The 25484-nt window shown below is 38.0% G+C and overlaps 1 protein-coding gene across 1 annotated transcript in view; it reads left to right on the top strand.

The window, feature by feature from the left end:
* The window catches only part of LOC129711338 (guanine nucleotide-binding protein G(q) subunit alpha-like), a 94821-nt gene extending 70133 nt beyond the window's left edge, over positions 1-24688 (top strand). The window contains exons 3-7 of the mRNA XM_055658929.1: positions 3001-3155; positions 9006-9134; positions 13689-13818; positions 14298-14451; positions 17081-24688. Coding sequence (XP_055514904.1) covers positions 3001-3155; positions 9006-9134; positions 13689-13818; positions 14298-14451; positions 17081-17271 — 759 coding nt within the window. The 3' untranslated portion in view covers positions 17272-24688. The remainder of the gene's footprint in view (positions 1-3000; positions 3156-9005; positions 9135-13688; positions 13819-14297; positions 14452-17080) is intronic.
* The last annotated feature ends 796 nt before the right edge of the window (positions 24689-25484 follow it).

Here is a 25484-nt window from a genome sequence, read left to right on the forward strand (position 1 = left end):
GATTTAGCCTGTTTGTTACTTAAAACTGGAAAAAATATAATGTTCATACCGTTGGGTTGTAAGCCACCAATGTGGAATCTGAGGTGCTGTTCATCTAGTTTGCATGTGGCCTCACTTTGGAAATAGAGGCACACAGGCACGTCAGTATTGGAATAGGTAGGGCAGTTAAATTAGTTAACAACAGGGAGATTCAGTCGGCCATGGTGGAACAGGCACAAACGTTCGACAAAGTGGTGGCCAAGTCTACGCTTGGTCTTGCTGATGTACAGGGGGCCACATTGGGAAGACCAGGTGCGGTAGATGAGGTTAGAGGAGGTGAACGTGAACCTCTCTCACCTGGAATGACTGTTGCAGTTACTGGATGGAAGCGAGGGAGGAGGCATAGGGACAGGTGTAACATCTCCTGCATGAACATAGATGAAAATGGGTTGGTTAGAAAGTTCGCAGATGACATCAAGATTGCTGGGCTTGCAGACGGTGAGGAAGACTGTCAACATATATTGCGGGGTATAGATCAACCACAGGAATGGGTGGAGAAATGGGCATGTCTCCAATGACTAAAACATCTACGGATGCACCATAGAGAGCATACTATCAGATTGTATCACACTTTGGTATGGGAGCATCTCTCCCAAAGACGACAAGAAATTGCAGTGTTGTATATGTAGCCCAGACCGACCAGCACACACACCAGACCTCCCATGATTGATTCTAACCACTTAATGCTCTCGAAAAAGCAGGAAAACTAATCAATCTGTCCTATCCTGGTCGTTCCTCCTTCTGCCTGCTTCCATCAGGCAGAAGATACAGAAGCTTGAAAGCGCACACCATAAAATTCAGGAGCATCTTTTTCCCTTATGTTGTCAGGCTTCTGACTGGTCCTGCCATAAGCTATGGATACTTTCTGATTCACCTCTACTTCACTGTGGACATTGGACTTTGTCTATGTGACTGATGTGCTACAATGCCTAGAACTATATTCTGCACTTTGGATGTTCCCCTTTGATCTATCTATTGTATTTAAATTTGTCTTGATTGTATTTATGTACAGTGTTATCTGATCTAATTGGATAGCAGTTTCACTGTCCATGACTAATCCTAAATGTAAAAATGGAGTTTGATTGGAGCAAGTAGAAACATAGAAAATAGGTGCAAGAGTAATCCATTCGGCCCTTTGAGCCAGCACTGCCAATCACCATGATCATGGCTGATCATCCAAAATCAGTACCATGTTCCTGCTTTCGCCCCATATCCCTTGATTCCGTTTGCCCTAAGAGCTAGTCTGAAGAAGGGTCTCGACCCGAAACATCACCTATTCCTTCTCTCCAGAGATGCTGCCTGTCTCACTGAGTTACTCCGGCTTTTTGTGTCTGTCTTTGCCCTAAGAGCTATATCTAACTCTCTCTTGAATATATCCAGCGAATTGGCCTCTGTGACAGTGAATTCCACAGATTCACAACTCTCTGGGTGAAAAAGTTTTTCCTCCTCTCAGTCCTAAATGGTCTACCCCTTATTCTTAAATTGTAACCCCTGGTTCTGGACTTCCCCAACATGGGGAACATTTTTCCTAGCATTTAGCCTGTTCGATCCCTTAAGAATTTTATGTTTCTATAAGAAGCCCTCTCATCCTTCTAAATTCCAGCGAATATAAACCCAGTTGATTCATTCTTTCATCATATTTCAGTCCCACCATCCCGGGAATTAACTTGGTGAACCTGCGCGGCACTCCCTCAATAGCAAGAATGTCCTTCCTCTGAATTAGGAGACCAAAACTGCACATAATGCTCCTGGTGCCTTCCAACCAGGGCCCTGTACAACTACAGTAGGACCTTCTTGCTCCTGTACTCAAATCCTCTTGCTATGAAGGCCAGCATGCCATTTGCTTTATTCACAGCCTGCTGTACCTGCATGCTTACTTTCATTAACTGATATACAAGGACACCCAGGTCTCGTTGCACCTCTCCTTTTCCTAATCTGACACCATTCAGATAATAATCTGGCTTCTTGTTTTTGCCATCAAAGTGGATAACCTCACATTTATCCAGTGTGAGGTGTTGCACTTTGGGATGGCAAATGTAAAAGGAAAGTATTCAGTTGATGGCAAGATGTGCATTGATGTGCAGAAGAATTTTAGGGTCCAGTTTCATAGTTCCCTGGAAGTGGCAACACAAGTAGATAGTGTAAAGTTATGTATGATATATTTAGCTTCATTGATTGGGGCATTGAGTATATTAATCACGAGGTCGATGCAGTTCTATAAGACTTTGGTTTGGCTTCATTTTAAGTATTGCACCTATTTTCAGATTCATCCATTTCCTTCAGATTCTTCACACCCATTCTATTTCCTGAAATAGTTACTTTATATGGAGCTTCATTGATTCCAGATAAACTTAAATAGTAATTAAACAACTTAAATTCTGCAGATGCTGGAATCTGGAGTATTGAGTAATGGTCACCCCATTACAGGAAGGATGTGAAGGAAGGAGAGAGTGCAGAAGAAGTTAACCACAATGCTGCCTGGATTAGGGGGTATTAGCTACAAGGAGAGACAAATTTAAATTGTTATCTCTGGAATGCTGGAGGTTGAAAGGACACATGATAGAAGTATATGGAATTGAGGTACCTCTATGTTTATTAGCCTGAAAATATATTTTCATGGCAATCATTCAATAAAAAATTGGATTGAAGACTAGTACTTGGAAATAACAATGTTTGCGGGAAATATGGTTACTGAGTATGGGTTTTTAACGATGGTCACAAGCGATTGGAGCATGTCAGAATCTGCAGTGGTGGAGCCAAGAGCGAGCAGTGTACTCTGGGAGTATCAGGCTTGATTGGTTTCAACGGAATGAGCCTTAATTGCTGATCCTATTTACAGAAATGAGCTTTGGTTTTGGGCATTTGTAATTGATAGTTTGTCTTTTTAAATGTATACTAGATAATTTTAGTGTCTTGATGAAGAACCAAATTTAAGAGAATCATATTTTCTTTGTTTTCTAGGCCAATGCACAATTGATTCGAGAGGTTGATGTAGAAAAAGTAGCATCGTTCAGTAGTCCATATGTAAGTGCAATAAAGACTCTGTGGCATGATCCAGGAATTCAAGAGTGTTATGACCGAAGGCGAGAATATCAATTGTCAGACTCTGCTAAATAGTAAGTACGTGACATGTTTGACTATCTTGGATTGAACCAGGATATGTGACCCTTTTAATTTAACCTATCAACGAATATAATCTCTGAATGCTTTTAAAATAAAAAGGTGTGTGTATAAAATTGTACATTTATATATTTGCACATTTTTGGTCAATTCTCAAATCATTCCAAAATAAATTAATGGTTTATTTGGATCATTCATTTGACAAATAATGAAATCCAATCAGATCTGGAAAATTAATAACCTGTACTGTTTCAAACTTACTTTCACTTAGCAATAATTTGATTTTGTTACCAGGCTCCATAGTTTCCATATAAAACTTAAGTGATACAATTTGATTTTATCTTTGGATGGTCCTGGAAGAATACAACTGTTAAGACCTGATACTCTAAAATTTTCCTTGGTGCTCATTGAAGAACAAGAGTACTGAGGTTTGAAATAATTTTCTGAAATGTTCTTATGTGCTTTATTCCCGTTTCCTTCATATTCTACACATCCATTCTATTTCCTGAAATACTTGCTTTAGTTGAAGCTTCATTGATTCCAGATAAACTTAAATAGTAATTAAACAACTTCAAAATTCTGCAGATGCTGGAATCTGGAGCAAAAAACAAATTGCTGGAGGAATTCAGCAGGTTAGACAGCACCAGATAAAGGAAATTATACTTGACATTTTGAATCAAGACCCTTCCTTTGGATTGAAAGTGAGCAGGGGAGATAGCCAGTAAAAAGTGGTCAGGCGCACAGTGTGGATCCAGATGAGGAGGAGTGGATGGATGGATGGAATTAGATGGGGGAGAGAGGGGTGGAAATGACAGGGGCTGGGGCATGATTAGTGGAGGCAACCAGGGGCCGCAGAGAATAATTAGGCATTAAGGACACATTAGCATAAAATCATAGAGCATGGATACTGGCCCCATGGCCCAACTTGCCCATGACGCCATATCTACACTAGTCCCACCGGCCCGCGTTTGGCCCATATACCTCTCAGCCTTTCCTATCCATGCACCTGTCCAAATGTCTTTTAAATGTTATTATACTATCTACCTCAACTACCTCCTATAGTAGTTTGTTCCATATGCCCACCACCCTCTCTATGGAAAAGGTTTCCCCTGACGTTCCTATTAAATCTTTCTCTTCTTGCCTTAAACCTATGTTCCCTAGTTCTTGATTCCCCTACACTGAGTAAAGAACTCTGTGCATCATCAACCCTATATATATATATCCTCTTGTGCACATCTATAAGATCACCCCTCAGCCTTCTGCACTCCAAGGAATAACATCCTGGTCTGCCCTACCTTTCCCTGTAGCTCAGGCCCTTCAGTTCTGGCAACATCCTCTTAAATGTTATCTGCACTCTTTCCAGCTTAACATCTATACGATAGCAAGGTGACCAAAGCAGAACAACATACTCCAAATATGGCCTCGCCGATATCTTGTACAACTGTAACATAACATCCCAACTTCTATGTGTAGGAAGGAAGTGCAGATGCTGGTTTACCTCAATACTCAATGCTATATCCCAATTTCTATACTCAATAGCCTGGCTAATGAAAGCCAATGTGCTGAAGGCCTTCTTGATTACCCGATCTACCTGTGACGTTACTTTCAAGGAACCCTAGTAAGGGTGTCAAAGGTAATGAGAAAAGACAGAAGAATGGGGCTGAGAGGGAGAGATAGATTTGCCACGATTAAATGGTGGAGTAGACTCGTTGGGCCAAATAACCAAATTTTGCTCCCATAAAATGAACTATGTACCTGCACTCCAAGATCTCTCTGCTCTGCAACACTCCCCAGAGCCATGCCATTCACTGTGAAGGTTCTGCCCAAAATGCAACACCTCACATTTATCTGCATTACAGGTACACAAAAAAAGCTGGAGAAACTCAGTGGGTGCAGCAGCATCTATGGAGTGAAGGAAATAGGCAACGTTTCGGGCCGAAACCCTTTAAACTCAATTAGCCATTCCTCAGCCCACTTTCCCTACTGGTCAAGATCCTGCAGTAATTTTTGATAACCATCATCACTATTTATAATACAGCCCACTTTAGTGTAATCTACAAACTTGCTAATAATGTTTTGTACGTTCTCATCGAAATTGTTGAAAGAAACCACAAACCAGCAATGGGCCCGGAACGACCCTTGAGGTACATCACTAGTCACAGGCCTCCAGTCCGATAAACAACCTTCCACAAATCACCCTCTGCTTCCTTCTGCAAAGCTCATTTTCTATCCAGGTCGACCAGTTCCCCCTGGATCCCGTGCAATCTAATCTTCCAGAGCAGCTTACCATGTGGAACCTTATCAAATGCCTTATAGATCCATAAATCTATTATGTCTCTGGCTCTGCCCTCATCAACTGTTTTGGTTACATCGTCAAAAAAACTCACATCAGTTTTGTGAAACATGATCTCCTATGTACAATACTAAACTAACGATCCCTAATCAGCTATTGTCTATCCGAATGCATGTATAGCTTTTGCCTCGGGATACTATCCAGTAATTTGCCTGCCACTGATGCTAGGTTCACTGGTCTTTAGTTCCCAGGCATTTCCTTGAAACTCTTCTTAAATAAAGGCTCAGTATTAGCCTATCTTCCGGTACCTCGCTAATATCTAATGTTGATTCATATATCTCAGCCAGGGCATTTGCAATTTCTTCTCTAGCTTCCCATAGTGCCCTCGGGTATAGTTGGTCAGGCCCGTGGGATTTGACTACCTTCATATGCCTTAGGATGCTCAGCACCACCTCACCATAATGTTGATTGTCCTCAAGCCACTTCCACTGTTCCCAGTTCCCCGTCTTCATTACTTTCACCTTGGTAAAAGCAAAGGTGAAATAATCATTGTTGACTCCTGCGGCTCCACGCAGTGATAGTTTCTGATACTTCAGTTATGAATTTTAGTAATTATTTGCCTGTGTAATCATCAGAAATGGGCTGGTTCTTGTCCCACTCATCTGAACCATGATCATTTTCCTTTGAAGTAGAAGGCTTTTTTTGATTCACTTACGTAGGTCAAATTTTTGTCTGCATCATTTTCATTCAAAAGTAGCACAATGGATTTTATTGAAATGTATCATTCCAATAGCAAAAAAGTTCATTTGAACTTTATATTGAGCAAGGAATTATTTGTAACATGATTGAAATTTTATGTTCTCATTTAACCAGATGAAAATCTAATTTCTTGACTTGTGCAACTGTAATCTGGAAATGGCATTGATTTAATGCATTCATTCACGTGCAGTTAGTTTAATCTGAATACTTTTAGGGATTCATAAAATGTTGTGCCTAGTAGAAAAGTGAACATTTGGAATTCCGAAACCTAAATCGTCTGTGCAGCTGTTACTTGGTTGAACAATCTTGGAAAAGTACTTATCGAGTTGATTTATTCACATAGCGATAATGCAGTGCCATTCCTCTTATCTGCTGTCGCATCATTTAAAAATACTGATGGTTCTGCATGTGACTCGGTGATACAGACATTTTTGCTATGATATCTGCGATGGTTGTGTACTTAAGAAATCTTGTGTTATGCAAAATTGTGTTATAAAAGCAATTGTGTTATAGAAACATAGAAAATAGGTGCAGGAGGAGGCCCTTCGAGCCAGCACATTCATTGTGGTCATGGCTGATCGTCCCCAATCAATAACCCGTGCCTGCCTTCTCCCCATATCCCTTGATTCCACTAGAGGTCTCTTAAATCCACCCAGTGATTTGGCCTCCAATGCCCTCTGTGGCAGGGAATTCCACAAATTCACAACTCTCTGGGTGAAAACGTTTTTTTTTCTCACCTCAGTCTTAAATGGCCTCCCCTTTATTCTAAGACTGTGGTCCCTGGTTCTGGACTCGCCCAACATTGGGAACATTTTTCCTGCATCTAGCTTGTCCAGTCCTTTTATGATTTTATATGTTTCTATAAGAACCCCCCTCATCCATCTAAACTCCAGTGAATACAAGCCTAGTCTTTTCAATCTTTCCTCATATGACAGTCCCGCCATCCCAGGGACCAATCTTGTGGACCTATGCTGCACTGCCTCAATCACAAGGATGTCCTTCTTCAAATTAGGAGACCAAAACTGTACACAATACTCCAGATGTGGTCTGACCAGAGCCCTATACAACTGCAGAAGAACCTCTCTACTCCTATACTGAAATCCTCTTGTTATTGAAGGCCAACATTCCATTAGCTTTCTTCACTGCATGCTATACCTGCACGCCAACTTTCAGTGACCAGTGTACAAGGACACCCAGGTCTCGCTGTACCTCCCTCTGACCTAACCTAACCCCATTGAGATAATAATCTGCCCCTTGTTTTTGCCACCATTTATCTATATTATACTGCATCTGCCACGCATCTGCCCACTCACACAACCTGTCCAGGTCACGCTGCAACCTCCTAATATCCTTTTCACAGTTCACACTGCCATCCAGCTTTGTGTCATCCGCAAACTTGCTAGTGTTGCTCCTAATTCCCTCTTCCAAATCATTAATATATATGGTAAACAGTTGCGGCCCCAACACCAAGCCTTGCGGCACTCCACTCGCCACTGCCAGCCATTCTGAAAAGGACCCGTTCATTCCTACTCTTTTCTTCCTGTCTGCCAACCAATTTTCTATCCACGTCAACACCCTACCCCCAATACCATGTGCTCTAATTTTAGTCACCAGTCTGCCGTGCGGGACCTTATCAAAGGCTGGCAATGGAGGGAAAACGCTTTAGGGAGTAGAGTGTTTCAGACTCGCAATAACACTTATTTTTCCCTGCAGGATTTTCAAAAATGTCTTGGATTGTTCACTTTTGTTATTGCAAGCTAAAAATACTGAAGACTCTGATACCTTGTTTGCCAGTAACGTTGCAGAAGTGTCAATAGATGGGATTGTTTGCTAATTTTAATGACTTCTTGCAGGTGAAATTATCTGTTGTGTTATTCACAGACAATGGTGTGACTCCTGTGGGAAGACGACATGGAAAACCATCTAAGACGGCCTTTTTGTTTTCCCAAAATCTCATTATAGGAATTAAGCCACTTAATACTAATAGTGTTTCCTAATTGTTCGAGAAATGGAATTCCACTGTAGCCCAAAAGTATTGTCAATGCAGAACCTATTTCATTTGATTGCTTTTCTCATTCAGATTGATTTAGACCAATAGTTTAAAATTATCCTGCTTGCTGAGTTTTATCCTTATCCTTGGACTAAAACTTGTGCTCTCAAGATCTTGTGTCAGTTGTTATGCAATGGTCACTCCATGTTAAAGAATTTGCATAAATGGAATATGACCCTGAAGGGGAGCCAGAGGAGGAGGATTTGCTAAATCTTAATTAAAAAACTTGAATCTGAAAGGAAAGAAACATCAGAAGGCTGTGGAGGCCAAGTCAATTGATATGTTTAAGGCAGAGATAGATCGATTCTTGATTAGTACGGGTGTCAGGGGAGAAGGCAGGAGTATGGGGTTGAGATGGAGATAGATTAGCCATGATTGAATGGTGGACTTAATGGGCCGAATAGCCTAATTCCTCCCCTATCACTTATGAACTTATGAGATACAAGTGTTTTGTGGGCTCCATTTATTTGACACCATCTTCAAGGTAACTGCCAGCTCTGAAGTTGGCAAATGTGACTGTTGTTAACCAATGCATGTGGATCTATAGTCCTGAGGGACAACTCAATGTATTATGGAGAATTATCAGTGTAACTCGGAGAAATAGGGAGATCACAAGGAAGTACATTTTGCCATCATATTTCTTAGTGAAAAGTATAGATCCCAAGGGAAGCATGTTGACAAATTCAACTTTGAACAAATCTTATGCTTTCATGTTTGTATTCATGCATTTATGTCCTTTTGCAGTTACCTTAGTGATTTGGAGCGTATATCAGATCCTGCCTATCTACCAACCCAACAAGATGTTCTTAGAGTTCGAATCCCAACAACAGGGATCATTGAATACCCTTTTGATTTGCAAAGCATCATCTTCAGGTGCGTGGTTTCTAAACATTTTGTCGTTTTAACGTAATCCGGTTATTTTGGGGGTAAATCTGGTTCATATCCATATCAATTTGTTTTAAATTCAAGGGTAATTAAAATTTAAATGAAGTAGTATATTTGTAGTAGTTTGGAAATATTGCCCTGAAAAGTTGTCTGCAGTGTGAGTAAGTAGGGCAAATATTACAAAAATGGGTCATTTGGTTTATAGTAGTGTTATTTTGGGTCTATCTCCACAGGGCATCATTTGTCAAACCGATAGGTTGACAGGTACTAAACACCTGGGACTAAATGAACTTGCAAAGATTTTTTTTATTTTACAAAGACAGTTACCATTTGAAGTTCCCTTGTTCATTGACTTCAATGCCCTTGAGGTATTAGTTTTGTCTATATTTTGTTTTTGAAAACCACTTGTCAGGGAAATGTAGCAAGATCCACCATCTTCTGTGAACCTCTTTATAATGAAAATAGGTAAATGGCATTTGGAGATACAAGAAATTGTGCATGTTCAATTTTGACAAAAAAATTGTTGAAAGAATCTGGTTTATCCCTCCTTTTCCCTTCTTCCTGTCCCCTTCTACTTTTTTTTTCCTGCCAGCTTTACATTTCGGCAGTTAGTTAGCATTGTCCATCTGCAAGAGATGATGGTGCAGCTTTGATGATCTCCCGTTTGGAGAGGGGGAATGTACTTAAGTGACATCATTTTATCTCCTTTACACTCTAGCCTTTGTCATTATCTCTACCCACCTGTCAATCACTCACCTCACCTATCATTGCCCCACCTCTCTTTGCTGTGCCCCACCTCTCTTTGCTAGCTTTCTCCCCCTCCCGTACTCCACCAGTCTAAAGAAGGGTCCCAACCAAGGCGTTGTCTGTCCATTGCATCTGCAAATGCTGTCTGGCCCATTGTGTTCCTCCCGCAGTTTTTTGGCACTTTAAATTTATTTTGTAAATGACAGCATAGATGGTCCATGTCTTCTATTTCAATAGCACTTGAAAGAAGAAATCACAGGTCCTTGAACTAGGCATTGCTGTTTGAGAGCCTTAATCACCTCTTTCTGCTGTCCCTTTGAGTTCATACACACCAAAGTTTAAAAAAACAAACTGATTCCCATTTTGTAATATAAAATGCAAATTATTTATGAAATGAAATGCACGAATTACATCTTTAGAAGTGCCAAAACATTAAGTAAATAATTATTAAATACCACGATGCTAAGTAAATTTTATTTTGCCATTTGAAGCTGATGGTCAGCATCATGTAAAATTATGCATTTTTCAATACTGCTTCATCATCCCTGTGCTTCCAAAAGTTTTGTTTACCATCTCTCCTCCTTACTCCCACAGCAACCATTCTCTTTCTGTAGCACACCCTACCAAAATCTCAATCAGTCCTATGCCCCCACTTATCTTCCATGTGGCACTCAAGATCCATCGTATTTTTTGTCCTGCCTTTTGCTGGGTTTTTTCTTGGCATTGAGCAACCTATGATTGTCTGCTCTTGAGTTGGTTACTCGGCATTGAGAAACCTGCCATAACTTGTCGGATCCATGTTTTAATCCATCATGTGGCAAAGTGCTTAGCCCTCCAGTTGATTTTTCTTTTGAAATTGAAAATCAATAGGTAGGTCAAACTCTTAATTCTATTCTTTACTCATATTTATGGCCTTAAAAATCTCTCCTCCATGCTGATCCACAGATCAGTTAAACTCAAAGGATAACTTGCACTTTAGTATGACCTTTATGAATTGGGTAAATAAATATTGACCTTGCCAATGGGTTTTGCATTCAGTAAATCAACAAAAAATGGTTAGAAACATCCCGAGGCATTCATATCCTAAGTGAAGCTTCTATCCAGTTGCATTTCTTCCAGTCTGCATTCATCATTCATGATGTGTTCTCCCTTGCAGAGGAGAACTCAAGCACAGATTGGTTGACTACCGTGTGAAACAGTCCGCAAAGGTGATTCAGACGCCCTGTTCGCCACCATTGTAATTCTCCATCCCATTTTTCTCTGACCTATGTGTGGTGTTACTTCACCATCCCTCCCTTTGGTTCTACACATCACTCCCCACCTTCCTCCTTCCTTCCTTTATCAGATTCCACCTTTTGCACCCTATTGTCTTCACCACCTCCACCCTTGGTTATTCTCGCTACCCCTCTCTTCCCCCCACATGACTCGTCTGTCAGCCTAACCATACTTCGATCCACCCATTACAAGCTCTTACCTCACCCTTTCCCTCACCTCATTCTACCATCCCTCTATTCCATCAGTCTCAATAAGGGTTCCGACCTGAAACGTTGCCTGTTATTTCCTTCTATGGATGCCATTGAGATTCTCCATTAGTTTATTTCTTGCTCAAGATTCCAGCATCTGCAATTTCTTTAGTCTGCATTTCATAAATCAACTTATAATACAAACAGTTTGAATATATGAACTAAATAGAATTTTTAGAAAAGTTCATCATTCATCCCAGCTGGCTCGGATGTTTTCTCCCTGCAAATATAAAATTGTAACTTGCTCTCATTGTCGTCAGATTTTTTTTACTACATCCACTTACCCACTCTCATCTTGAATGTCGATATAATTTTGACTTTAGTAACTAACCCGAGAACCAAATACCACTTCACTGTGTAAAAAAGTTTTGCATATACTCCATTTCAATCTTTTATATTTAATCTCTTATCTGTGATTCTTAACCAATGAAGCAGTTTGCTTTTAATCAATTTTGCCCACCCTTTCATAATCCTCATGTTAGTAAGTTTGCACTGCACCCTTTCAAATACCTCAATATTCTTCCTGGGGTCCAGTGTTGCACATAATAAAATTCAATGTGCTTTTAAGTTTCTATCGCAAACTTTTTTTTTTTGTCTATTAATGAATGAAATGTAAATAATCAGAGTTCATGAAACAAATCTTTGTCACCCATGAAAACCAAACAGCTATTTCTGAATAAAGGTCAAGCTCTCAAATTGTGTTGTGAAATACTTTTTTATTAAATCAAGTAAAATAAGTAATGAAATGCTACGGGAGAAGTTAATAAACTAAAACTAAATAAACCTGAAAACTGATAAATCCTAAAGACCCAATGATTACATCCCAGTGTTTTGCAAAAGGTGGCTCTGAGATGGTGGGTTCTTTTGTTTTCATTTTCCATAATTTTGTAGATTCTGGTACTAATTTTGCAGATTGGAATGAAAATGTGATCTCTTTATTTAAATAACAGAAAATAGAAGGAATTACAAAGATGTTAACCTGTAGTTAAAAAAATGTCTAATCTATAATAAAGAATGTGATTTCAAGATGTTTAGAAAATGATTTAAGCAGAGTCAACATAGGTTTATGAAAGGGAAGATGTGTTTAATCCATTAAATTATTTGAGGATGTGTGTATGAGTACATGTGTAGGAAACAGTGGATGTGGTATGTTTGGGCTATCACCGGAGGTTGGTGATCAAGTTGAAAGTACATGGCATTAGGATGAAGTACTTATTGATTGAGATGAAAACAGAAAATGCGAGAAAAACACAGGTTATTTGGCAATCACGGAAAGAGAAAAGGTTAATGTTTCAGGCCAGAAACCCTCCATCAGAACCGAAAGAGTTAAAGATAGAGAATGTGAGAGATGAGGTATGGCGGAATCAAAGGCTCTTCCAGAGGTGCAAATTGAGAAATGGTTAATAGACATTGTTTCCTGGGCTTCTGTTGATCAATTTGTATTGACAGCAGAGTTGACAAGCCCAAATATAACATTGAAACTTTATGGAAATGTGGGTAGTGATGACAAGGCAAAGAAGTTTAGGAAGAATACAGACAAGGGATTCAACGTGGCAGATGAAATACAATACTGCAAAATGTTTAAAAATAAATTCGTACTTAGTAAATGATCGGTGATTGGGAAATGTCCACTTTAATAGGGACATAGGTGTTGCACATAAGTCACTTTTTTTTAAATGGTTGCAGCCGTCAGTTATGAAGGTGAATGATACATTGGCTTTTATTGCAGGAGGATTTATTTATATGAATTAAGATGTCTTACTACAATGTTATGGGGCCTTGGTTTGATCATACTTGGAATATTGTTTGCAATTTTGGTCTCCTAACCTGAATAATATGTATTTGATGAAGAAGGAACTTTACCATGGGTTATTGCAGGTATAGCGAGTGCACCATCTGGGAAAGTTAGAGTGGGCTAGGTCTCTGTTCTCAAGATGTTTGAGAATAAGAGGAGGTTTCATTCAAATGGCCTTTATTTTTAGTGTGATATTTGCAAGGATGAAGTTTTCCATAATTCTGGGGGATTCAATCCCAAAATAAGAAGTAGGTCATTTAGGTCAGAGGTGGGTCAGAAATTAAAAATCTGTCATCTTAGACAGTGGTGATTCTTTGAATCTGGAATCTTCCAAAGGGATGTCAATAAATTTGTATTAAATGAATAAGGGTATAGCATAGGAAAATTGAGGTGGGAAATGGCCATGATTTTGTCGACAGAGCAAGCGAAAGGGCTGATTGGCCTATTTCTTCAGCATACTTTGTGTTTTCTTTTTAGGATGGTGGACGTTGGAGGTCAGAGATCAGAAAGAAGGAAATGGATACATTGCTTTGAAAATGTGACATCAATCATGTTTTTAGTGGCACTTAGTGAATATGATCAGGTTCTAGTAGAATCTGATAATGAGGTATGTATATAATGAGTCCATATTTGATCGTTGGATTGGGGATCAAAATTTGTTGACAATTGAAATGTAATACCTTAGTATGTTGAATTTATTAAAGTAGTGTGAAAAATATTTTCATTTTCCATGACACGGAAATGTCATGTCATCTGTGTGCGAAAAGAAGAAGTAGTTTAACTTTTTAAAATTCATTTATTTGCTTTTTCTTAGCAAATTTCGTTTTATTCCGTTTTTCAAATTTTGGGTAGTGACCTGTGAATTCTGCATACGGAAATTTCCATATCCGATTGGATGTATTGCGAGGGTTACCTGTTGTATCGTGCACACTATTAAAATTTATTTTTTAAATGTCCTTTTTGAAATATTATTCAATAGAAATTTAATATCAGTTTGTAACATATCATCATGATGATGAGCGTACAAATGGAAGTGTCAGTAACGTTTGGAGCTTTCAGAATTTATCAGAATAAATTTCTTTGTAGAATCGTATGGAGGAGAGTAAAGCTCTATTTAGGACGATAATCACGTATCCATGGTTTCAAAACTCTTCAGTCATTCTCTTCCTAAATAAGAAGGATCTTCTGGAAGAAAAAATAATGTACTCCCATTTGGTTGACTATTTTCCAGAATTTGATGGTGAGTAATGTAATGTTGGATATAATTTTTCTCTTGTGGGCTTGGGTAAGTTGGGAAAGGGGGTTTCAATGAGAGGTGCACAAAATAGCTCGAAGTGCTGGAGTGACTCATCAGGTCAGGCAGCACCTCTGGAGAACATGAATACGTGATATTTTGTGTTGAGATCCTTCTTCGGACTGATTATACGTGGATATGCTGCCCGAGCTGAATTACTCCAGCACTTTATCTCGTTTTGTATATTAACCAGCATCTGCAGTTCCTTGTTTCTACATGAGAGGTAAAGTATTTTGAATTCAGTTGGTTTTCATCGATGTGAATACACAGCTCATGTGAATCAAAATAATACATTAAATGTTGCATAAACTATATTGTAAAACAGAAGCCATTGAATAGATGCTAACACTATACTGTGATGTCACCATTTAACCATGTGCACTTATTTTAGTGGAAAAACCATTGCATTATGTATGTAATTATATCTATATATGTAATTAAGACAGTCGGATATAGTTGTACCCACATGATCATCACTCGCCCCATTGAATCTGCTTTGACCTTTTCAAGAAAAGTTATTTGTTTCCATCGCTTGCCTCTTTTCATGCAATATTTCTTTCAAGTATTAGAACCAGATGGAGGAAGACCTTGCACAAGGAGAGTAAGGAGGGAACCAAGTGGCAGGATGCATGAGAGAAGAAAGGATTTATATGGGTTAAAGGGAGGAGGATTGAATTGAGGGGAACACTGAAGGATTGTTCGCGGTGCATGTCCTACACTGATTAGAACTCCCAAAATACATCATGAACATCAGGATTAATTTCCATTTGCCATTGTAATCTCCAATTTAAAACTAAAGTGAACCACCACATTATTTTACCCATAGTAAGGAAGCTGGAAAGTAGAGGGCATACAAGGATATGCAGATACTGGTTTATACATTAAGACACAAAGTACTAGAGTAACTCAACGGGGCAGGCAGCATCACTGATGAACATGGATAGGTGACGTTTTGGGTTGAGACTTTTCAGATTTCAAAATAGATTTAAGGTGAGAAGGGAAAGATTTAAGAAGGACCTGAGGGGGGCTCTATTTCACATAGGATGGTGAATTTGTGAAATGAGCTGCCAGAGGAACTGGTGGAGGCCGGTGCAATTAATACATTTAAAAGACAACAGGAATGTGGATAGGAAAGGTTTGATGGGATATGGGGTGGGGGGCGCAGGCTTGGTTAAGCAGCTTGGTCAGCAAAGGCGTGTTGAGCCAAAGAGCATTTCTGTGCACTGTGACTATTTGAATTGCCTGGATATTTATTGAATCCATGGCAAATTGTGACCATTCATTGCAAAGGCTTTTCCTATGTCACATCTGTTACCTAAAATCGGCATGTTCTGATTATTGACCACTGATAGAAAAGGTTTCAAAACTATTAAATATTGTAATTTTAAACTTCCTGGTCAAATATTCTCTTGATTTAACCATCAGCATAAATTTATTTCTGAACTTGCATGAATTTATTAAATGTGGCACGTCTTGATCTTGAACAAGTCGAGCAGCATTTTGACTTCATCTGGTTTATATGGCTGAGTATGATGTAATGGTGGGTGCTGCTTCCACTCCTGCAGATAGCTGGCTCTTGCTCCCCTTTGTTAAGGATGTGTAGGATCTCTTTGTTCTTGGTTAGAATAAAATTGGGTTAACCACAAGTTCACTCTTATACAAATCCCGGTTATAAGCTTGACCCTAGTTCGTGACCAACGTGTAGTTCCTTTCCACTTTTTAATATTGGCATAATAATACTTATAAAAAGCTGTTATAAAAAATCTAAGCAATTCCACTGCTTTATAAAACGAGATTAATAAAGAGAAGCTTAAAAGAAGCAGGAGACCTGAAACTTCAGCAGTGAGATTAGATGTTTCATGTATGGAATCATTGTTGTTTTTATGAGAAGCATTCTGTTAACACATTTCACAAGACTGAAATTTAATTAGTTTATTACTGCTGAGTGGGGGTGGGACAGAGAATTGACATAACCACATTATATTGGTTCCTGAAATTACTTTTTGCTGTAATCTTTGAAAACACTATGTAGGAGGCAGTAGATGCCTTCATTTGCCAGTAGTGAATGTTTAGTAATGCATGTTTTGTGTTTATTTTGATCATTGCCCCCTGTGTATCATGCAGGTGTTGGTCACTTTAACTAAACTTGTTTGATTTTCACTGAAGACTCTTGTGTTTCTGATGCTGTAGATGGCTGAGAATCGGGGAAATGTTAATGTCATTAAATGCATCGACTGCTATGTTGTCTGTCCTATTGATATTTTTTCACATATCCACATTAGCCAAAATGTTACTTGTATCCATTTTAATGCCCGGAGATTCAGGTCTCAACAGTGCAACTGGTTTGCAGGAAATTCATCTGCATATAAGAAAGGTTAATGGGTAAAATAGCTTAACTTCCCATGATTGCAATATAAAAGCATTAGCAATAATTTAATTGAGATTGAATTACTGAACCTACTAAATTTTAACAGACGCTCGAGGACAAGATCATGTCTCTCTCAAATCTCGGAACAACCATTTTTCCCTCATAAAGTGGCAGACATTACGATTGTGTTTATTTGTTTTCTTTTAGGCCCACAGAGAGATGCGCAAGCTGCCAGAGAATTTATTCTGAAGATGTTTGTTGACCTGAATCCTGATAGTGATAAAATCATCTACTCTCACTTCACATGTGCCACAGACACGGAGAACATACGTTTTGTCTTTGCAGCCGTCAAAGATACGATCCTACAACTGAATCTGAAGGAGTACAACTTGGTCTGACCTGACCAAAGCAGTAAAGAAAGGAAATAAGAAAATTTAAACCATAATGATCGCAATTGTTATGATCTGTGAAGTTTGCAAACTGCTAATTGTCATCCTGAATACTTGTCTTTGTGCGTCCACGAGTTGTAGCTTTAAAAAAAAAACAGAAATGGTTTTATTCAACAATGCAGGGTGGGGAGGGACAGGGGACACAACATTTTTAATGTGCATCTTTTTTGGTGCCAATCTACATTTCCATTTTTTTCAGATCACTTAATGACTAGCTGTATAACAGATAGTTGGCTTGAGCTACAATCTCTTTAATGCTTGTTCACACAAACAAATAGCAAGTGTTATTCCACTTGCCAAATCAAAATGCAATGCCACCCCTCTTGCTCTTTTGGTTATGCTGGCCTTCTGCTGTCTGATCACAGATATACTCTGTGGTGTGAAGTGGTGATGTTTCAGAACTCTGTAACAGAAACCAGGTCATCACTTCCTTAATTGATGTACTGTTTCTGGGGGTTTTTTTCCTGATCAATGAGAAAGTGTTGATACTGTGATTTATTTTTTTGATTTTTTTTAAAATAAATTATTGATGTTATACATATAGTTTGCTACTTGCTGTACTTCAGCCATGGACTACAAAGTTGGGAGCTCATTAAGCAATAGCAGCTTGAGCAAATATCATGGGGAAAACTGGGGGTGGCGGGGGGAATTTGCTCATAGTTAGAAACCAGAGATGTGGAAATAATGATTACTTGGCAAACAAATGAAGCCAAATCTAGTATAAAGAAATGAGTGTATTTATCTAATTTATGGACCAGTATACTTAGGCTTAATTTCAGATTAGAATGTTTCTGTATGAATTGGTTTACAGATACTCACCTGTTGCCAAACTTTGATTTTTTTTTTACTGCTGTACACTACAGTGGCAGGTTATGGAGTTTTTTTTAGGATGACTTGCTAAACTAAAGTAAATTGACAGTTTATGCTAAATTTAGCCAGATGAGGGTTTTTAAACCTTGAAAGTTTTTAATAGAAGGATAGTTTTATGCGGTCAGGTACTTTTTACAGAATCTTTTTTTAATAGGTGTATCAGGCCTGTTTGAAAAGAAAACCTCTGTTTTATAGGAATGCAGGTGCCAAGAAAGTTGCACTACACAGCTCTTAATTTGTGATTTCTCTAGTTAAAGGATGGCTTTTATAAATGCTGCATAGTGCCATAACTATAATGTACCTTACATTTAAAAGTTTTGACCTCGCCAAACGAATATCAAGACTACTTTGTAATATTAATCGTCAGTAGTCCTGATCTAAATGCTACATCTCAGTGGTGAATTGGTATAGCAGAATATGGCATGTTCAGAAGTATGTGTGATTTTAAGTGCAGTTGGAAACGTATTTCATCTGCATTCAGATCATTGTGCTGCTCCCTACTCAATGATAGTACAGTCAGTACGTTTGAGCTTCCGAGTTGTAGTTCTTGATATCACCAATAGGAAATGCCCTGTCATTTGTTCTGAGCTTTGGCTAACATTCAACAATGTGGTGATTGATTTAATATACACGTGGATCTTCTCGCATTAAAGCAACTGGGGTAGAATGAGTTAGAGCAGCAAAGGCAGACAAGATATAACATTTTGCATTTTATTGTTTGACTATAATCCAACAAATGCTTTTTCAAATATTGCTGACTGTTCAGAAGTATAACCATAGATAATAGATTGTGTATTTTTAAAATGGAATGCAGATTCATGATTCAGAGTTAAATAAATCCTATTTCAAAATTGGCCAAAAGTGTAATTGTGGAAGCACGGAACGATAATATTGAATGAGTCATGGTGAGAATGCCATTGTAACAGCATAATTGTTTATCAATATTAATTTCTAAGATAGTACAACATAGGCTGATAGTTTTGATTGGCAAAAATGTGTTGAAACTGGTGGCAGCAAAGATGTGTTTCTTCAATTCTAAGTATTTTTTGGAAAAGTAATGATTGAGCTAAATTTCTGGGAAAATTGATGATCTGGCATTTGTACTCGTGCTATATGCGGAGAATATTTAACTATCTGCAGTAATGCCAAATATAAACTTAACACCCTTTCTGAAAAGGGACTTTTAAAATGAATCTACCATATCTGAATGGTTGAGTAAAGAGAATAAAAGGAGGCATTATCGAATTTAAAGCTCCTCATGTGGATATCTTTTGTTTCTACCCTTAGGATTTTTAAGGATTTTAAATATCACAGTTCAATTTTGGAGTTTGTAAATGTGAACGTAGTACATACAAGCATGCATTTGACTTACTTTAAAAGACTTTCAATGTCAGTTTAGATTAATGATTGAAAGAGAAATTTGTTTGATTTATCAAGCTTTTTATCCCCGTTTCCTCAATCTACTTAAGTTGCTGTTTAAAACAGTCAATTATTCTCTACACTACAAACCATTATTGAACACTCTAATGTCCTGCAAAAGTTCTCGGTTTTTTGTTTAGTACTATTTTTAATGAGCAATATAATGATACAACATGAGATTTCCTTAATTCTTGTTTACATGCATCTGGAATGTTTTGACAGGACTAGACAGTCCTGGGGGGGGGGGGGGGGTAATACTTTGGGATATACAAGCAGAAGGCATTGTACTTCCTAACATTGACTGTGGATGAGAAAATAAGGAATCTGGACAGTGAAGTAGTGAGTGCCTTATCAAATCCTGAAATGTAAATTACCTATAATGTGCACACTTCAGCCTTGTTGCATAAGGCTAGAACAAAGATTTTTGTCCTTTGATCCTTCCTCTGTCCCTCCTTGTTTAACACTTGTATGATATAATCCAATAAGTGCAAAATGTATGTGCTTCACGAGTGGAATCAAAATGCCTCAATCTTTGACAGAAAGATTTGGAATGCATAAAGAGATTTAGGGAATATTAGATTTGCTGAATAAAGATTCAAAATATGGTTTGTGAGCCTGACTCTTAATATATAACGGTTATCATGTAGTAGAATAAAAACTTTACTGAAACCATCTGGTATGATTTGTTTGCAGCTAAATTGCCACAAAGAAAACTACATGCCTACAGTTGAGAATACTCCACAGATACTTGTCACACCAAACTTTTGTCCATATTCTTCACTGATTATTTTACAAAAGCTTCTTAAATTTTAAGGGAGCTCCTCTCCCCACAATATCCTTCCTTGTAATATCTCCCACTTCCTCAACATTCAAAAGGAATTATTTAGTTATCACAAAATGAGATATGATCTTTGTAGAGTGTGCATTTTTTTGGCTCTAATGTTTTGGATGAATGTTACTGTTATTTACAGTGAAACACAGCTCCAGAGAACTTGTACTGAGTGTCAATGGTGCTGTTTAACTTTCCAACTAATGTTTTCAGGAAGGATGCCATTTTTGCATAATTAATTTCTTGAAGAGAAAACTAGAAAAATTCCCGAACTGAACTTTCTGTGCAGGTAGCAATAAAATATAATACTTTAAGTTGAGCTCAGTAGATAAACATCATTGGAATAACGTGATTTTAAGTAACACTACGTTTTTTTTTTAATTTGGATAGCAGGTCATCAAGAATGTCTGACCCCATAGTGTCTCAAGTTCCTTCGGAAGGAAAAACTGACTTTTAAATAGTTTGTTTACATTAATGGTGGATTTGATATTTGCAGAATGTGTAGCTATTGAACACTTACTCGTTAGCCAAGATAAACTAATTGAAAATGTCAAATGTAATATCACAGTGGGAATTCAATTCTATAATTTTCAAATATAAACAAAAGATCAATTTTCACTCCTAATATTAAACCATGTACAGCTTGTTTTGATTGTAAAGCTAACCAACTTGTGTATTTGAGATTTAATTCACTTTATACCCTAAATAATTTATATAGATATATAAAAACACTACTATGAACATATTGAGTGATCTGTTATTGGCCCTGGGTTTGTGCAGTTTTGAGTTTTTTATGCATAACTTGTACACTTCATGTTGGGAATTTGGACCCGTATTCAGAAAGGTTACACAATGCATGATGTTGATTCCAATTTACACTTTTTGCACATTTACCTTTATGAATATGGGGTCTCAATGTGAAATGAAACAATTTACCAAATTGAGGATGGTAGTTAGATTTTTAAATTTTAACCCAGACTTGCAAAAGATTGTATAAAATGTAGCATATGCTTGCATACTACAGGGAGGCAAAAAATATGGGAAATGCCTGTATGTATTGTATTTAAACTGGGGGACCAAGCTTCAGTCACAAATCTTTCTTTACAGTTTATTCCTTGAGGACTAGCAAGCTGCTTATAGCAAAGGCATATCGCATTTTAATCTTCCCAGCTATCTGCTTTTTACAGTATTGATCAGTGTAGGTTATTTTTCCTAGTTTTCACTGTTTCGAGCCTCTGCTTTAGGTTATATTCTGCAGATAGCTGGACATCCATGTGAGAATTCAGGGTTTGAGTGGCCATGCTAACCTTGATTTGTTGGGGTTGATCTTTTTTGCATATTTAAAAACCTCGATCAATCAGTAAAAAGTTTGTGCTATTTGCAAAAGTTATTTGAATGATCTTTGTATTAGGACCAGGGAGTAAATTCTAAAAAAGTCGCATGGCATAGAAACAGGTTCTTTGCCCATTATGTTGGCATCAAGCGTCTCCCTACACTTCTATCAACTTCCCATAGATTCTACCAGTTATCCACACTAAGGGCGATTTACAGTGGCAATTAAACTACCAATCTGTGCGTGTTTGGGATGTGGGAGGGAACTGAAGCATCTGTAGAAAAGTCACCATCACAGAGAACATGTAAAACTCCTGGGGCAGCACTGGAGATCAAGATTGAACCCAGGTTGCTGGAGCTGTGAGGCCATTACATTTGCAGGTATATATTACTACAATTAAATCTGAAGTACAAGTTGTGTTTAAATTTGCTGATTCATTGTTGTAAATGGACTGTCGGATTTTTGTTGGCGGGGCAAATGGTAACTAAGGAGGGCAACCCTAACGAAGTGTGCTATTTATAAACCTATTTCGCACATAATTACTTTGCCTTTTTGTACTTTTATACCTTTTGTTGGATTATTAATGAGTCTGTCACAAACATACGTTTTAAGGATTAATATGCCATAAGGATATTGTGGGAATGAAGAGAGAGTGCAGAAAGTGATGGTGAGATGAAAGATCACAGTCATAATCTTAGTGAATAGTTGAATTGGTATAAGGGTGCCAATGGTCTATTCTTGCTTCTATTTCTCATGTTATAAACAATTACTTCAAAGAAAAACGAATTGATTTGATAACCTACAGAAGTTCTTAGAATAGGAAATGTTGGAAATACTTAGCAGGTAGGGCGACTTCTTCAATCTGTTAATCTCCCCCCACTTGTTTCCTGAGGTGAGTTTTTGCAGCATTTTCTGTTTTCATTTCAGATTTAAAGCAAGTGTAGTTTCTCTGTTGGAAGATTGTAAAACACAAACTAGTCTCTCTCCTTCCCCACACACAATCTTCGTTCAAACAGGAGTGATGGCATGGGTCGATTTTCTTGTTTAATTCGATTGCATGAGGATGTAATTATGTTTTAAATAAGAGACCAATATTTCACTATGTATGCTTGATGGTAACATTTATAGTGTAACAATTGTTTTGTGGACAGGAAGGTAGCCTGTAGCTGGAGCTCCTTGTGCCCCTTATTTTCCAAGTTCTCATAAGAATTTCACAAGGCAAGGATTGGCAATTTTGCAACTGGCAAAAAATGAAAGAAAATATGAATTTGCTTGACCTATACATCTTGTCTTGACCTGGAACAGTAGAATAAAGCCTACACTCTTGTGCATTGAAGGGTAGAAACTGAAAAATCATAGTGAGAATGGTGGAGATATTTCACTATTTCTGCTCACTTGCTAACTGTCACCTTTCCACCAGATTTCCTCCTTTGTGGGTCTTCTGGCCATTTTAACATTCATGTTACTGTATTCCATATATTTCTCCCTTTCTGGGTAGATGGGATTCGGCATTGGTCTCTGATCAACAATTATTATTACGGGTGGACCTAGCAATCCTAGCATTCACAGTGCGATTAAGAATGTTCAATTGAAGTTAGATATTTAATATTGTTTCCATTGAGGCCTTTTGTACTGTGGATACTAGCATAAACTGTTACTATATTCTCACTGGTGGAAAGTAATAACGCAATGTGATCACAACATTCCAGCAAGTAATCCAGTGATAGCTGAGAGTGAGATGAAAAATCAGATATTCTGTGCTATATTCTATTAGTCATAGGAACAGAGTTTGAGAGAGCAATATGTCTGCATCTTTTAACAACATTTTATTGCCTGCATATCCCTGCACCATGAAGTTGAAATGTTAGCAGTTGCGTATCATTTTGGCTAGCCGTTGATTAAGGGGCATCAGGAAGAGACTGTTTTGCACTGTCTGGCAGCTTTCAATGGTGAAGGCAACTTTGATTGTTGTTGCAGAGCCATAATATACTGTTTTCATTCATCAAGCACAGGTGATTAGAAGATTTAAACTTTCCATAGCTGGTATTTTACCAGGTGAGCAGATAAAGCCCAATGCTGTATGGATTTGAAAGGGGAGGGAGACTGAGCAACAATCTTGCTTTGTATCAACATCGCGAATCATATAAGGCTGGCCATCTGATAACTATGGGTACTACAAGCTCCATGAGGGCAAATATAAAAGTCTGTTCGGTAGGGGAAATACAGTTTGAGCTGAAAAGTCATCTTTAGCTTCAGTAAGGTTGTGTATAGAATGAATATTATACCTGTAGATGTTCTACCTTCACGCAAAGTAACTGTTCTGTCATAGGTCTGGGATGTTAACATTTTATTATTCATTTGGTGGGATATACAAACTTAATACCTTGTTGTGTATTTCTATGCTTGTATCTTTTTGAAGAAAATTGAAGCATGGCAGCCATCGGCAGTGGTGTATTGAACTAAAATATGTATTACTGATCTTTCACAGAATTTTTTTTAAGTAAACCAAATGTAAATTATGTAGAATAATGAATTAAAGTGTGCCAAGTCCCTTCTTTGTAGTGCCAGACTCTCCAAGTGCCAATGTGGTGGAAATTTAGGTTGGACTTGTATATTAGGTCCTGTTAAAAGGAAACTTTAAACTATTTAAGAGCTATAACTGCTGTTTTTAAATTGTCATTTTAATGCATGTATTGATGTTTGGGGAGGGACACAGTTTTTGAAAAATAAAAAAAAATCTTGTATAATTCACCCAAGAAGGGTCTTACTGGTTATTAATACAGTATTTTTCGGCCATAATTTTGTAATAGTTTCATTTGACCTCTGTAGCTTGACCCTCATGGAAACATGAAGTTGATTTTCATATCCTTATCCTGAAATCTCTGTTTTAAATTGGAATAAATTTTGTTCCTATATGGTTTGCACTTTGTCATTATTTTAATACAAATTACAGAGTATAATCCAGTAACACACAAACGTTTGTTGACTACAAAGATATTAATGGATTTTCACCTGCTGTTTGTTGGCAGAGCGTTTGATAAATTATGGGTCAATGAGAGGACATGCAGAGATATGATCAGGTGATTCAGCCTGGTTTGCTTTTGGCGCGGTTAGAGGTGCAAGTTCTCAGTGAGTGGCAATGGTTGTGAATTTGGTCCAGAATTTGGGAGTTGCTAGGGAGTTAAGTATATTGTTGATCTACCTGCTTCACATACCCAGTGCCATGCTGGAAGCTGTTGAGGGATGTCCTGATAAACCAATACTGCTCCAACCAAGCAGGGTAGCTTGTGGGTAGGGAATACCCAATGGCAGATGAGCTTCAGATCAGATTTAGATTACACATTCTAAAAATGGTCCAAATGAGCACTGCATGGAGATTGACATTACGCATGCAATCACAGAAAACAGCTGATCCTCTTTGCATTGCAAAGTTTGCATCAAAATTGCCTGAGTGAATTTACAGAATTGTCTAACTCAACAGTGAAACCATCATGATCCCATTAAACTGGGAAATACTGATTCAGAAGTGTGATGTTGGAAAATGCGACTCGGCACAATTTCTAGCCAACTGGTTCATTGGCTTTGAATATGTGCAATATCACACTCATTTTAAAATAATAATCTGGATTGGAGAACCCAAATGCAGATCAATTGTTTAGACCACAAAGATGACCCTAAGATTCAAGTTGATTGCCTCTAATTTCCCATTCC

This window comes from Leucoraja erinacea, chromosome 29, assembly GCF_028641065.1.
Source record: "Leucoraja erinacea ecotype New England chromosome 29, Leri_hhj_1, whole genome shotgun sequence".
Classification (NCBI taxonomy): domain Eukaryota; kingdom Metazoa; phylum Chordata; class Chondrichthyes; order Rajiformes; family Rajidae; genus Leucoraja; species Leucoraja erinaceus.